Source organism: Synchiropus splendidus, chromosome 5 (genome assembly GCF_027744825.2).
Source record: "Synchiropus splendidus isolate RoL2022-P1 chromosome 5, RoL_Sspl_1.0, whole genome shotgun sequence".
NCBI lineage: Eukaryota > Metazoa > Chordata > Actinopteri > Syngnathiformes > Callionymidae > Synchiropus > Synchiropus splendidus.
Window position 1 is genome coordinate 34,347,766 of NC_071338.1, and position 13,520 is coordinate 34,361,285.

At 53.3% G+C, this 13,520-nt stretch overlaps 1 protein-coding gene across 9 annotated transcripts in view; it reads right to left on the reverse strand.

The window, feature by feature from the left end:
• Positions 1-13,520, reverse strand: part of LOC128758559 (A-kinase anchor protein 13) — a 38,016-nt gene that overhangs the window by 20,178 nt on the left and 4,318 nt on the right. For 7 of the 9 annotated variants that reach the window (XM_053864625.1, XM_053864622.1, XM_053864624.1 and 4 more), the window contains exons 2-9: positions 10,994-11,037; positions 8,718-8,871; positions 8,496-8,650; positions 8,258-8,429; positions 7,893-8,076; positions 6,363-6,516; positions 4,703-5,825; positions 3,504-3,595 (exon numbers count right to left, since the gene is read on the reverse strand). In XM_053864625.1, coding sequence (XP_053720600.1) covers positions 3,504-3,595; positions 4,703-5,825; positions 6,363-6,516; positions 7,893-8,076; positions 8,258-8,429; positions 8,496-8,650; positions 8,718-8,871; positions 10,994-11,026 — 2,067 coding nt within the window. In that variant the 5' untranslated portion in view covers positions 11,027-11,037. Of the gene's footprint in view, positions 1-211; positions 3,472-3,503; positions 3,596-4,702; positions 5,826-6,362; positions 6,517-7,892; positions 8,077-8,257; positions 8,430-8,495; positions 8,651-8,717; positions 8,872-10,993; positions 11,038-13,520 lie in introns of those variants that run through there. The other 2 variants (XM_053864627.1, XM_053864626.1) reach the window with 1 other exon arrangement.

A 13,520-nucleotide genomic window follows, 5' to 3' on the forward strand; every position in this document is an offset into this window, starting at 1 on the left:
GCGTTGACTGTCACAAGCTTCAGGCGTGCTCACCCTGCTCATGTGACGGACGGAGCAGGAACATGACAGAGGGAGGAATGAACCCGCCTCCTCAGCGGGTTCAACCCATCAGAGGTCCGAGCAGAAGCGTCCCGCTGCTGCTCGTGTGACCGGAGCAGCTCCAGAGTCTGGAGCTCCATGCTGGTACAGAGCAACTGAGCGCCGGGCCTACCTTGGTCAGCACCACGTCCAGCGCTCTCTCCCGGCGGGCGCAGAGGCTGTACCTCTGCCTGTGTCGCTCGTACATGTTCCCTACCCCAGTCCAGGCTCTACATCCAGCAGCAGTGGTGAGGGAAACAAGGCAGCGCTTCACATCTGCTCACACTCGGGTCCCTCCTACTGAAGTCCCTCCGTCACTGTGGGAACCGTGCCAACAGAACTTGTGGGAATCATGACGGCTCCCCTCACGGATGAGTTTGACTCCCTCTGGTGGCTGAACTTTGAACCTTTAATTTGATACAATCAACTTCTGAGTGGGTCAAAGCTCTCTTTGATCTGCCGTCAACATTTCGTTGAACATCATGGAGTCAAAACACTAATTCACTTCTAAATGAAACCCCCAGATTCTCATTTCAGTTGTTGCAAAAGAGAAATGGAAATGATGCGTCTGTGGATGAAAACAGTGACACAGACACACAGGCACGCGCACATGCAGGGTTGTCACACATCTTTGTGGGGACTGGGGTCGGGCCATAAGGACAAAAAAAGTTATCACGATAAATGTAGCAACTTCGCCGATAACGACAATGACCAGGATAAATCCATGTTCCTTCTCTTCCATGTGTTGTACATAGTGCTGTGTTTAAAAAAAATCGATTTTCCGATTCTGAATCGATTCGTACAGCAATTCCATAAAATCGATTCGTAGGTCCAAAGATCGTATTAATTAATTTACGTTTTAACACATATTCTCTGGGTGAAGTGCGCATGCGCGCACCTGGGACACCAAAGTCAAAACAACATGCCTCCTCACAGTGGCAACACTAGCAACGTTCAGACGCGACCAAACCAAAAACGCGCTCGACAAAAGCATAGCAATTAGCACGTATGCCTAATGGAGGTACTGGAAGTGTTGCAGTATTGCGGAAATATGACCCACCTCACGAGTCACGTGACGCGACATCACCCAGCGCTCCTGTCCAAGCCATCCACCGGGCCACAACAAATGAAACTCGAGCGAACTTTACCACTAGCGGGTAATTCTGCACGCTCTGTGAAAATAACTGAAGCGATTGTGGGCTTCATTTGCAAAGATATGCGCCCGTCGTTGGAAAGGAGGGCTTCAGGCGGCTAATGAAAGTAACAGAGCCTCACTATGTTACGGTGTCTCGCAAACGTCTGTTATCCCAAACATGCACCAGTCAGTCAAAGAAAACGTGAAAAGTAAGCTTCAGTCAGCAGTCAGGGGGACATTACAAGTGATGCGTGGACATCTTCGCAATCTTACACAAATATGACAACTCACTATATTGATGAGGAGTGGGACCTCTTGTACGTACTACAGACCACAGAGAGCTGTTTACATACTGACCAATGACCGTCAGGTTGCTGTGAAGTCAGTCACCAGCACTCTGTTTACATTTTCAATGGCTGAGAATATCTTTTTTTCATTTTGGTAATAAAATAAACACACATTAGTATTAAACAGCAGCAACTTTTGGGTGAATTTTTAATGTCATATTTCTAATAATGCAGCAGTCCCATGAGCAGTCACATCTGGCCTTCTGTATCTGGATCTTTATTATCATTTACTATGAATCCTTCATTAATTTCCTGTTGAATGTCAATATGATACTAGTATTAATACGTTGTGTAACTTGTCATGTGATCATGCCAACAGCTCAGAAAATGGTTTCAATACTAACCTGAATCGAGATCGGATCGGATCGAATTGAATCGAATCGTGATAATCAATTCTAAGTCATGAGAATCGGAATCGAATCGATTCTTGAAATTAGAATCGATACCCAGCCCTAGTTGTACACACTACAGTCTCTCTTGAAACTGTTTTATGATGAAAATTATGACTGGAGTTTGTCTCCAGCATCATTATTTGTTTATGTCTAAATATAATAGTTGAGTCGACCAGTGTCATGATCCAAGGTTCCGTGGATTCAACATCACTTTCAAACGACCATGGTGTCCACCACACTCTCCACAACTGTCACACGCCGGTGTGGGCCGTCAAACGCGGCGCCGTCACCGTCACCGTCTCCTCATGTTCACGCGTGCTGGTCCGATGCAGCGAGTGTGTCACGAGTGTATCGTGCAGATTGTGTTTGGCGGGATATGGTGTACAATAAATGATCGCCCATCCCTAGTGGGGACCCTCCTGGCCAGCAGCCTTTCCCTGGCCTCTCCCCCTAAAATGAATTACCCAACCTAACTAATGACCCAGCTATTTGGAAGTTTTAATTCTCAAACCAGCAAGGACCACTATACAAGTACACGCACACTGACACAAAACAAAGGCACACCAGTATGAATTAGAATATGCATGCACACAGCTAAACACCCACACACACACACACACACACACACACACACACACACACACACACACACACACACACACACACACACACACACACACACACACACACACACACACACACACACACACACACACACACACACACACACACACACACACACACACACACACACACACAATAATGTGCACTAACACACAATGCAGAGACACACTGCCCTGAACCAACACACAGACACACATGTTGACAGCCGAGCTTCGTGAACCCGATCCGCCTCTGCGGCTCACGGGACTGCTGCAGGATCACTAGCTAAACACGCTCACCAGAGAGCAGCTGCACAAACGTGCTCCTTATCTTCAAATATTTACTGCAGCAACACCCAGATGACGACTGCACTGCTGTCAAGTGTGAGAACAAGCAGCTCCAACAACATCAGCCACGACGGCTTGGAACTTTCAGACGCTCAAAAGTTTCCTGCGCTGCCCTCTGCTGGCGGACCATCATCTCCTCTTGCGGTAAACATCTGTGTCTCACCCACAGCCAGGAATAGGTGGACGCAGCGCAGAATCAACTGAGGAATCTGTCAGTCAGCAACAATCCTCAGAAACACACTGAACGTGCTCCTCAGCAGAAACGGCGTGCCAGCGCCCCCTGCAGGAGGAGCCGCAGCAGCCAGCTCTCCCACTCCTCAGCAGCTAAGCACACGCTGTGCCTCTCTCTGTCTGTTTTAGATTCTCAGCGAATCTTTAACCTGAAGACAGGGAAATTCAAACACCAGGTCGATGCGGGCGAGAACAGGTTTGGACCTCGGTTCACTCTCACCAGTGAAAGGAGGAAGAAACTCAGACTTCCTCTTCCAGTAAACAAACATGGCCGACCATTTCAGGGCGTAAACGATGACTCATCGCCCCGCTAATCTCACACAGGTCCCAGATTAACACTGCAAATCCAGCAAGGAGACTCTGGTCTTACCATAGAGACGTCCGCCTTCTCTGCCGAGCCTCTGTCCTCCTCCTGGACTGCGGCGCCAGAGGGTTCCGACACGTCCACCTCCAGCTCCAGCTCTGCAGACAACAACACACTATCTGTCTGTCGTCCTGATACTGAAGTTTGGGTTTGACTGCAGTGCCATCACAGCAGTATTTGACCATAAAGCCAGAGTGAGGGTTTTGGATCAGCGATGGATTACACTCATTCGTCTTCCTGCCGAGCGCCAGGACAACACACCTGACAGCAGCCACACTGCGTTTTGATTTCTCATCAGCTCCTCAAGTGTAGGCCGTCAATCAAACGCCAGATCACCATGACAACTTGAGTTCTGCCTCGCTGTAAATACAGCGATGACCTGCCACTGTGTTAGTGTGACACCCGCCTGAGTCCCCTGGAGTCCAGTATCAAAGGAGCAGAGAGAGGGGGGGGGGCCTTTGCCTTCATAAAATGACATGGTTGTAGAGCAGAGCAAAGAGCAACCAGTTGACTATGAGCATTACCAAGCTCGTGACCTCACACAGAGCTAGAGGAGTCGCATCTGAGAATGAGCAGTTAGAGGTGACTCAGAGAGCAGCACTGGTTCAGTGTCCAGCCTCTGGATCATATCCTCATCCAGACCCACGTCACCCCCCTCTCTGCTGGACCTTGTCCTGGCCGTTTGCTCTGGGTGAGGAAAAGCTTGTTTGCTCAGCAGAATCAATGTGCTCCGACTTTGCTGAAGAATCATTAACCGGCTCTACTTTGGTTTCAGTGATGACGGGCGAGCTCCAGATAAGAGCAGTGACCTCATCATCACCTCCTGCTGCTGCTGCTGACTTCACCGTGACCCTGAAACTCTCGCTCTCTGTTCCTCCAACACTTCCGCTCCTCTGATCACGTGGTGACAGAAGAGCTGAGGCAAAGGGCAGCGACACTCAGCCAGGAACCTGAGCCCCCGCTCAGCAGCCGTCTTGCTGGAGGTCCAGCGAGGACCAGAGCAGAAGGCATGTCAGAGGAACCCCTCCATGAACAAGCCCGTCAGATCCGGCTGGCACCACCTATGTGTGCATGTGTCGTGGCTCTTGTGATCGTTCAGGACCCAACACTCTCTTCAGGCTAACAACAACAACAACAACCAGGCTAGCATGTGGCTAACATGATCTCAGCAGCCTCCCAAAACATGACGACGGCAGGTGACTCACCTGCTACTGAGCTGTCAGGGACCCCCGGAGCTCCTTCCGCCCAGGACTCCTGCCCGACCTGGTCCACAGGAAGCAGACTGGATCCTAACCCAGACTCACTAGCTTCACTCAGCACTGTGCCAGTAGAGGATAAATCCAAAGGGGAGGACGGGCTGTTTTGGGGGGAACCTGATGCACTTCCTGTCCTCTCTGGGCTGCTGAGAGACAGTTCTGTTCCAGCACCCTCTTGGTCCAAACCAGAGGACCGAGCCGCATCCTCTAGACTCGTACTTTCCAGGGTCGGGAGGTAAATATCCGTGGTGGAGCTTCCCAGCGACTGGAAGCTGCAGTCATCATCACTGCCCGAGACCTCTGGGTTCTGCAGACCCTCCACAGATGTCTCAGGTCTCCTGTCGGCTCCACACACAGGCTCCATGTCGTCTCCAGAAGGTTCCACAACAGCCCAGTTCCCAGAATCGGGGGCGAGTTCTGGACTGGAGCCCGTCTCGTAATCCCCACCAGCTGTTTCCTGGTTTTGTTCCAGAGTGTGTGTTGGAGGTTCCCCCTGAGTGGGCCCTTCTATCAGGAGGAGGTCCGGACTCCTGATTACATCACCGCACTCTGTCACAGAGGGATGAGGGTGTCGCCCCGGTAATGATACCGCACCGTTGAACTCCCCGCTGTCGTCCCGAGCCGATCCATCTGAGGAGTAGGACTGACCCATGGCAGAGTCCTCTCCAGCTTCCTGCTCAGATAAGTCCAGTCCCGGAGTTCCTCCCCGTCCTTCCTGGACCGGGACCTCAGCGTGTTGATCCCGAACCGCTGGTGTGGACGTTCCCAGCGGGAGGAGCCCCCCCTCTACTGGGTCCGCTTCACTCCCGTCACTGGAAACAGGTTCTGTTTCTTTTCTTTCTCTTTGCCTGTTTGAACTGAGACACACCCAATCCTGAGGGGGAACCGGGCCATGATCCTGGGGGCCGGACTCACAGCTCACACGTGGACACGCTTCTTCGACGCTGCCTGGAACCAAGCTCTCCTGTGAGCCCCAACCTTCCGAGGAGCCCGGCTGTAGCTTCTCCACGCAGCCCAGACTCTGGGTGGCACTGACTCCCGACCCAGACTCCTGGTCCAGAACCGAGCCTCTCTGAAAGATAGAACAAACGTGGTGGTTCCTGTCAGAAGCTGCCTGCTGACTCAGGGAGTTCACCGGTTAGACAAACGCAGAGAGAAAAGACAAACATGCAGCGGAGCAACACTCACGCAGGTGACGAGAACAAAGCTGAGCTCAAAGTTAGTGTGTGAGTGTCTTCATGTCCAGATTCTGGGCTCGTGTGTCTCTCTGTACATGAACATGGGTCGGTCACTGCCTTCATCTGTGCGTTGGCCAGGAACTTTTCAAATGTGTGTTTTGCTTCTGTCCATTTTATCACCTTCTGCCTGTGTGTGTTTGTGCTTGTGTGGTCTATTTTCATGTGTGAGGTGCATGAGTGCCAACGGTGTAATGCCTAGTTGGGTGTGAAGAAGGTTTTGGACCTAGGTGTTTCCAGGTGATCTGTGTTTGTTAACATGAGTTGTGTGTGAAGTGCTGCGGATGTTGCTTCAGTTCATGGCGCCACCTAGTGAGGACGGTCTAAACAAGTGAGGAATAACCCACAACACATGTGTGAGTCACATGACCGACCTGCAGACGCAGAAGCTGCTCCACGCTGGCCTGGAGGCTTGGACGGTCCCCACCGGGTGTCAGCGTCAGAGTGTGTGTGTCCAGGGCGGGCAGGTTGGAGAGCAGCCGGCCGTCCGGCTCCTGTCCTGGGTCGCTGGTCGGATCCTCCTCGGCCCTGCAGGGAGGGACGCTCAGATCAGCCACACATCAGCTGACCCACACACGTTAGCAGCAGCTCCGAGGGCCGCTTCTTCAGAGGCCACGCCTCCTGCGGCTCCCACCCGGGGCGGGCCCGTTCCTCCCCCGAGCTGAGGTCACTTCAACGTTCACACAGAGCCGCTCAGCTGTTGCCGTGGTAACACACTAAACACTGGCGTGGCTGCTGCGATCATGTGACTCAAAGGTGCAGTCTGTCGTTTTCAGAGAATCATGTGACCACAGTAGCTCAGTCAGATGATCCTAGCACACAGCCACAAGCACAGTTCCTCATTTGATCGCTGACCTACTGAGTGTGTGTGTGTGTGTGTGTGTGTGTGCTTTGTTTACCTTTTTTTCTTTGTTTTTTTTGGTGGTGACCAATCCTTCAACAAAAACTATTGTTGTGAGGCCCCTATGACATTTTGCTGGTCCCCATGAGGTTAAGCCTCATGTTGAGGATGAAGACTTCAAAATAACTGGGTCATTATAATGAGGTTCCAGTTTGGTTCAGAGTCCTGGTTCAGGTGAGCCATTTGTTTTGGTCAGGCTTAGGGGGAGAGAGAGGCTGGGGAAAGGGAGATGGCCAGGAGAGGACCCCACAAGGACAGCAAAACCAACACGTGTGAGTGACTGTGTCAGAGGGCGTGTGCACCTTCAGACATGTCCAAGTTCCCTCAAGAGTGTCAAGTGAAAACCGTCTTCCATGACATCACCGCTGCAGCGCCGCCTCCAGACTGTGTTCATATATCATCTGTTTTCATTGCTCCAGTGTCGTTTGAGATTTTCGAATTCTTTTGTCAATCATCGAGACAGCTTAGATTTCCTTTTGAAAATATTGACCAACCCAATGAATGTGCCGCTTTTTTCAGCTGCCATCTTTTTTTTTTAAAAGCCTTACAGTAACGTGTGAAAAGGGAGTGAAAGTTAGTATTATAGGGTCTACTGCAAAAATAGGTTAAAAACATGTCCGAGATGCAAAAACTATCTCCAGATATGTAATTGACAGCAGACACAGGAAGAGCGTGTCAGGGCGGTCTGATGAGGCCACACGCGTCACCTCTGACCCTCTACCAAGCGCTTCAATGAGAGAGTGAGGGAATCGGAGCGTTCAGCTAACACAGCCAGCAGCAGTCCTCCAGACCCAAGGCTCTCCAGGTTCCACTTCCCAACACAGTCGCACAGATCACAAACACACAGGAACAGGAAGTGATGTCACTGCCAACAGCAGAAGAATCGCCTCGTCGTTTTCCTGACTCTGAGGACCCAAGCGACTCATGATGTCATTGGGAAGAGGCTGCTCATGTCATGGCGCAGACAAACCACGGCAGCCCCAGACGTGGTGAATCCACCTACTGTGTGAGCAGCTGTAGCAGGCCTGCGTGTCCTCTCTGCTGGGCCAGGGCCGCTGGGGTCAGGCCCTGTCTGTTGGCCAGTCTCAGGGCATCGCGAGCGCCGGGCTGCTGCAGCAGGAACCTGGTGACCCGACACAGGCCGCGTCGGGAGGAGAAGTGCAGCAGAGTCTCTCTGGGCTCCACGTCTGAGGAGGAGACAGAGATGAGTGTTGCTTGTTCCCCGTGACCTCAGCGCGCTCCCGGAGTCAAGATGTCTTCAGAGCAACGCAGCTGTACTTCTTCTTCCCACACACAGTGCCCCCTACTGAGCTCAGACAGTTCAGCATCAGGTCTTTAGAGCACCAGCATGGAGCATGAGGAACTCACCCGAGCTGTTGGTGAAGGTGCTGCCCAGCAGGCTCCAGCCGGCAGGCAGTGGCAGGTGGCGCAGCGCCAGAGACAGACTCTGGTCCAGGCGCTCACACTCTCGCAGGGGGATCTGACACTCGTCCAGCAGCAGCGCCCCCTCCAGGCCATCAGCCCGTCCTGCTGTGCTCACCTGAGAGAACCAGAGGAGCTGAGACCAGGGTCTCGGAGACACCGAGTCAAGCCAGCGAGTCATTACCAGAAACTGAGCCATGTCAAAAGCCAGGTCCTGGACGAAGCTGAATCTCTGCTCAGCCACTGGAATCGCACGACCCAAACATGGCACCGGTTCCTCCTGAGGGTCCAGCTGGAGTGAACACAGAGTGACGGACACCACCTCACAGCAGTCGTGAGCTGCAGGAGAAGAGGACGACAAACATTACATGGTTGAGGTTCAGTCTTCAGGCTGGGCTTCCCTCACCTGGACAGACGGCCTGCAGGCTGCCGGGTCCGGACCTGACGGTGCTGGTCAGGTGACTCTGCGTGCTGCCAGAGAACAGCAGAAAGTATCGGGTGGCGTCTTCATCCTCCGACAACTCCTCTCTCGTCAGCTGCACAGTGAGCACACACTGACCCTGCGCACACGCACGCACGCACGCACGCACGCACGCGCGCGCGCGCGCGCACACACACACACACACACACACACACACACACACACACACACACGCACGCACACGCACACACACGCACACACACGCACACACACACACACACGCACACACACGCACACACACGCACACAGTCAGGATCCACAGTCTGACAGAGCTGGTATTTTACCAGGAAGAAGGAGTGCAGCTATGAGTTCCACTAGATGTGAAGCCACAGCAGTAACAAGCGTCGCTCACTTCTCGCACAGAGGTTTCTACAGCAGACGCCATGCGTGGAAGAGCTTTGGGCCTCCGGTTCAGTTCGAGGGTTTTCACTCCACATGATCACAGTGGTGCAGGGGATCAACTGGACACAGGTCCCACCCACTGCTGACACGGGTCTCAGACGCCACACTCCAGTCGTCACGTTGAGAAAACTCACTAGTGCCACGATGAGCGAGAGCTTCACAAGTCAGGGAGGAACATGCTCCAGCCACCAGGGGTCAGGAGGAGAAGTGTGGGCACAGGGGCAGAGCATGAAGAGGCCATTGTTCTGCCAGACTCTTCAGGGATGGATCCAGGCCCCTAACCCAGCCCCGCTGAGACCAGCCGCTCTTGAACTTTGACCCCTGCAGGTAAACCCTCCTCACTGTTTCTGAGCGCTGGTTAGAGGAGCAGCAGCTGGGCGTGAGTCCGGACGGCTTCAGAGGCAGAGCGGCTCATGAAAGTCTGTCGTCCACCGCTGAGCTTCCTGCTGCTAATAAGGACTTCACAAAGTGACCCGCTGAGGTATTGACCCGCTAATCAGGGAGCTTCTTTTGAGGATGGTTCGGTAGAACAGCTGGAGGCCGCTCGCTAACCCCCCCACCCTTCACCTCCCCCCACCACCACCCGCCCACTCAGATCCGTGTGTGTGCTACTTGTGCAAAGACAACTCAAACTTTCAGGAAACAAAAGCGCGATAACTCAAACCAACATTCCACCATTGATCCAGACACCCAGCTGAGACTGTGCCGCGCATGTGCAGGAGTCCCGCTGCTCCCTGGTTCAACTGAGCCGCTCGGGTCCGACGCTTCTCCACCCACACTGGGCAGCATCTTGCAACGCGCTGCTGAAGAGGCCTCCTGCGCCCCAACACCGCAGCGCCATCATAACTGCGTGAGGTTCTGATGTAATGAGGCCCGGCAGCTCCCAAGAGTGGAGGCTGTAAACTGCAGATAAGATGGTCTGGCCGTCGCCCCACCACAGACGTCCACTCTGGCCTCATAACTCTGCTTGTTTCCTGCGCGGCTCCCGGCCCGCCGGGCGTCTCACTGGGGGATGGGGGAGGGCTTGTTAGAGGGGCAGCAGAGGATGATTGGAGAGAGGAGGGAGCAGCTGCAGGAGTGTTGAGGAAGCTGTACCAACGTGTCAGGAGGAGCCCAGCAGCAACTCTGGAGCATCTTCATCAGCAGCAAGCAGGAATGCTGTCGCTGATGAGTAACTCCCTGAGCATTCCACATCATTCCAGGACACGATGTGTCGTGACCTGCGGAGACTCACGTGGCTCAGATGTTTTGTGAATCCTGTAACTCTACGTCATCACCGCTGGTGTCAGAGCACAAGTCCTGGCGTCCTCAGACTGTCCCATTTCCAAAACGGAGTCACCATGTCGACCCAACGGTGAGCATCGCTGGCATCACATTCCAATCCCAAATCGGGAAAAATGTCTTTCTGTCCTAAACTGAACCCAGTATAATCATCTCCTGACTGGAGAACAGACCATGGAAACATCAGCTAAAGTAAGCCTGGCACCGTCTGGAGGACCACGCTCCCTCAGCCTGGGAAACCACGGCAGGGTTTGAAGGATCACACGGGCCTGGCAGTCAATCCAGCGGCCCTCACCAGTCCTCCTCTTTCTCCCTCTGACTTCTGAAACTTTGTTTGCCAAGTTAGCTTCAAAACCTAATCCAGTCCCTCACGTCTGAACTACTACAGTATTTGTGACTCCACAGGTGGAGGATGCGGACCCGCACTGGTCCACGTGGAAACACAGACAAAGAGCGAACCCAAGCGTCTCGCGGGTCCAGGATCACGGAGTCAGGGCAGCTGATGAGGGAATACTCACATAGAGTGGAGCTTGCTTCGGCGTGAGCTTCATGTCCCTGGACACTGTGGAGACACAGAAAGATGTTCAGATGTCAGCTGAGACTCGTGAGCAGGTAAACAGCGCTTCGTGAGTGACCTGTGTTTGGCAGTTGTGCGATGAGTCAACATGATTTATTCAGAGTCACTTGAGCCAAAGTTCAACTGAGCGATAACCTTGCTGCACAAAAACATCACATCCGCAAGAGCGTGTTGGAAACCTGACACTGAGGCCGGCGCTGAAGCTGCGACCGGTCCTCTGGAGGAACACGGAGAACAGGGACCTTTGTACAGCACGGCCATGTTTTATTCTCTCCACTGCTCAGCATAAATATTTAAAAAGTGGGAGAGATCTGTTTGACCATCCGCGTTCAACAGTCTCACAGAAACACGGCGCGTGACAGTTTCAGCACGGACAAACCCTGGAGGAGGCCCAACCACAAGCGGAGAACCTCATCATCATGCCCACACTGACAGAAGCGATGGGAATTTAACACGTTAGTCAGATCATCTGAGAGAACCGGGCCCAAATGTCCAGACAAGACAGAAAAGAAGTGCAAGTCCAAAGGCTTCAGGGCCGTCATACGACCGTGGTCAGTGTCCACCTTGAGACTGAAGGACAGAGGGAGCTGAAGTGAGTCAGACAGAGGAAACTCCGTCCCTGGAGATGAATCCCAGACGAGGTCTGGTCTCGGCAGCCAGGACGAAACCTTGGCTTGATAACGTTTGTCCTTGTATCACCGCGGTGAGGTGGTTGTCCGTGTGCTGGACACCCACACCAGTCACCACAGCGGTGACTGAAGACACACCTTCCTCCTCCACCTGAGTCATGGCTAAATGGACAGGACAGAGTCACCGCGGCAGCTGTTACAGCGGTAGACCCACTGACTGACGGGACAAGGGTCAGAACCACAGCTGAGCTCCAGTGTTCGCGGGCACGCGGCCAGGTAAGGCGGCGTTGAGGTGTGCATCATCTGCTGCTCATACACCACAGAGGATCCACCTGTGCTGTGTCTGCATGCTGGTGCATCAAATGGCTGCAGGTCGTGACCACATGAAGGCTGACATTTTGTCAACCCACTAGAGGACTGACAGCATGGTCTCCGAGAGAACCGGGCTTGGGTCATTAGCGACTCGGTACACTGGTGGGATTGAAGGCCTGGACTCTCTTCGCATATTTGCAGAGACAATTTTCTTTTGTCTGCAGATCCCTGGCACCAAAACAGACACTGGCTTCGGTGGTCATCACACGGACCTGACAGGGAGGGCTGCGGGGGTTTGACAAAAGACCCATCCAGTCAGAGCAGCAGAGGAGTCACTGGAGGACAGGACCTGGACAATTCTGCTCTGACAAAAATGTCCACATCTCCCAGTGAACAAATGCAGCGCTGGAACTAGGCGGATCAGCTACGGGATGATCGGAGGGCTAATAATACTCCAGAGTCTAATCCTCTTCCCTTAAAGTGCACTGGGCCAGCTTCCTCCCTCGCCTCTGACAAGAGCCTCGCATAACGCAGCCCAACACGCTGGCTGGTGAGCTTTGGTCAGCAAATGTTGGACAGTGCTACAAAGCTAGGCGACAACGTCAGGCATGCACAAGTGCTGGCGCCTTTGTGTGGCAAGGTTCTGACCAACAGGTGACCTCGCGCACGTGGCCCACCAGGGGTCCTGTCCCAACTGAGACTCCTCTTCCTGCCAGTGTCTCTTCAGAATGCGCCGCTGCCACCTGGGATGATCCCTTTTCTTCCTTTGCAGCTCTCACACGCTGTTCACCCTGAAGGCTCTCCTCTCAGTGTCATGTGACCACACCTGTGATGGTTAGCTTTCAGACTCCCTCCTCTCCCTGCAAACTCTTCCAGCTTGTTTCTTTCTTATCAACAGCTGCTTTCGCTCCTCTGTACTTCTGAGGTGCAAAGGTCTCGTGTGCTCCCTGCAGGAACCATCTTCTCACCTCATATTAGATGGAGAACGACTAGAACGGATGGTCTCGGTCACAGTCTATACACTACAGTTCTATACTGAGGCACCGGCTCTCGGTGGCAGGGGAAAACAGTCGGAGGGAACCAGCCGACCATGCTCCTCTAGGTCCACCACACACCTTCATGTGGTCACAGTGTTGCTCGTCTGACCCGCAGAGCTACTGCCGCTCCGCTGACAAGGTGCTCACTACACTACAAACCTTCACCGACACCAGGAGAGCATCAAGCTTCACGTCTTGGCGTACAGTGGGCTCAAAACAAGATGCAGATCCAAAGACATGCACAGCAACAGGGAACACGTACAGAGCCCAGAAGCAGCTCGTCACTGGCCCACGGAAGATGAACAGGAGGGAGGAGTGATGACGGAGCAGAACCCTTCAACAAAGTGTGGTGACCCAGTCAAAAGCATGAGACTCCCAACCTTACAGTGAGCGGCACCTGTGCTCTTGCCGTATCCAACACTTAAGTGCAATACACAAACAAAGCTGTGTGGGGAGAGAAATGACCAGAAGAGTTCCACGCTCTGCTCCT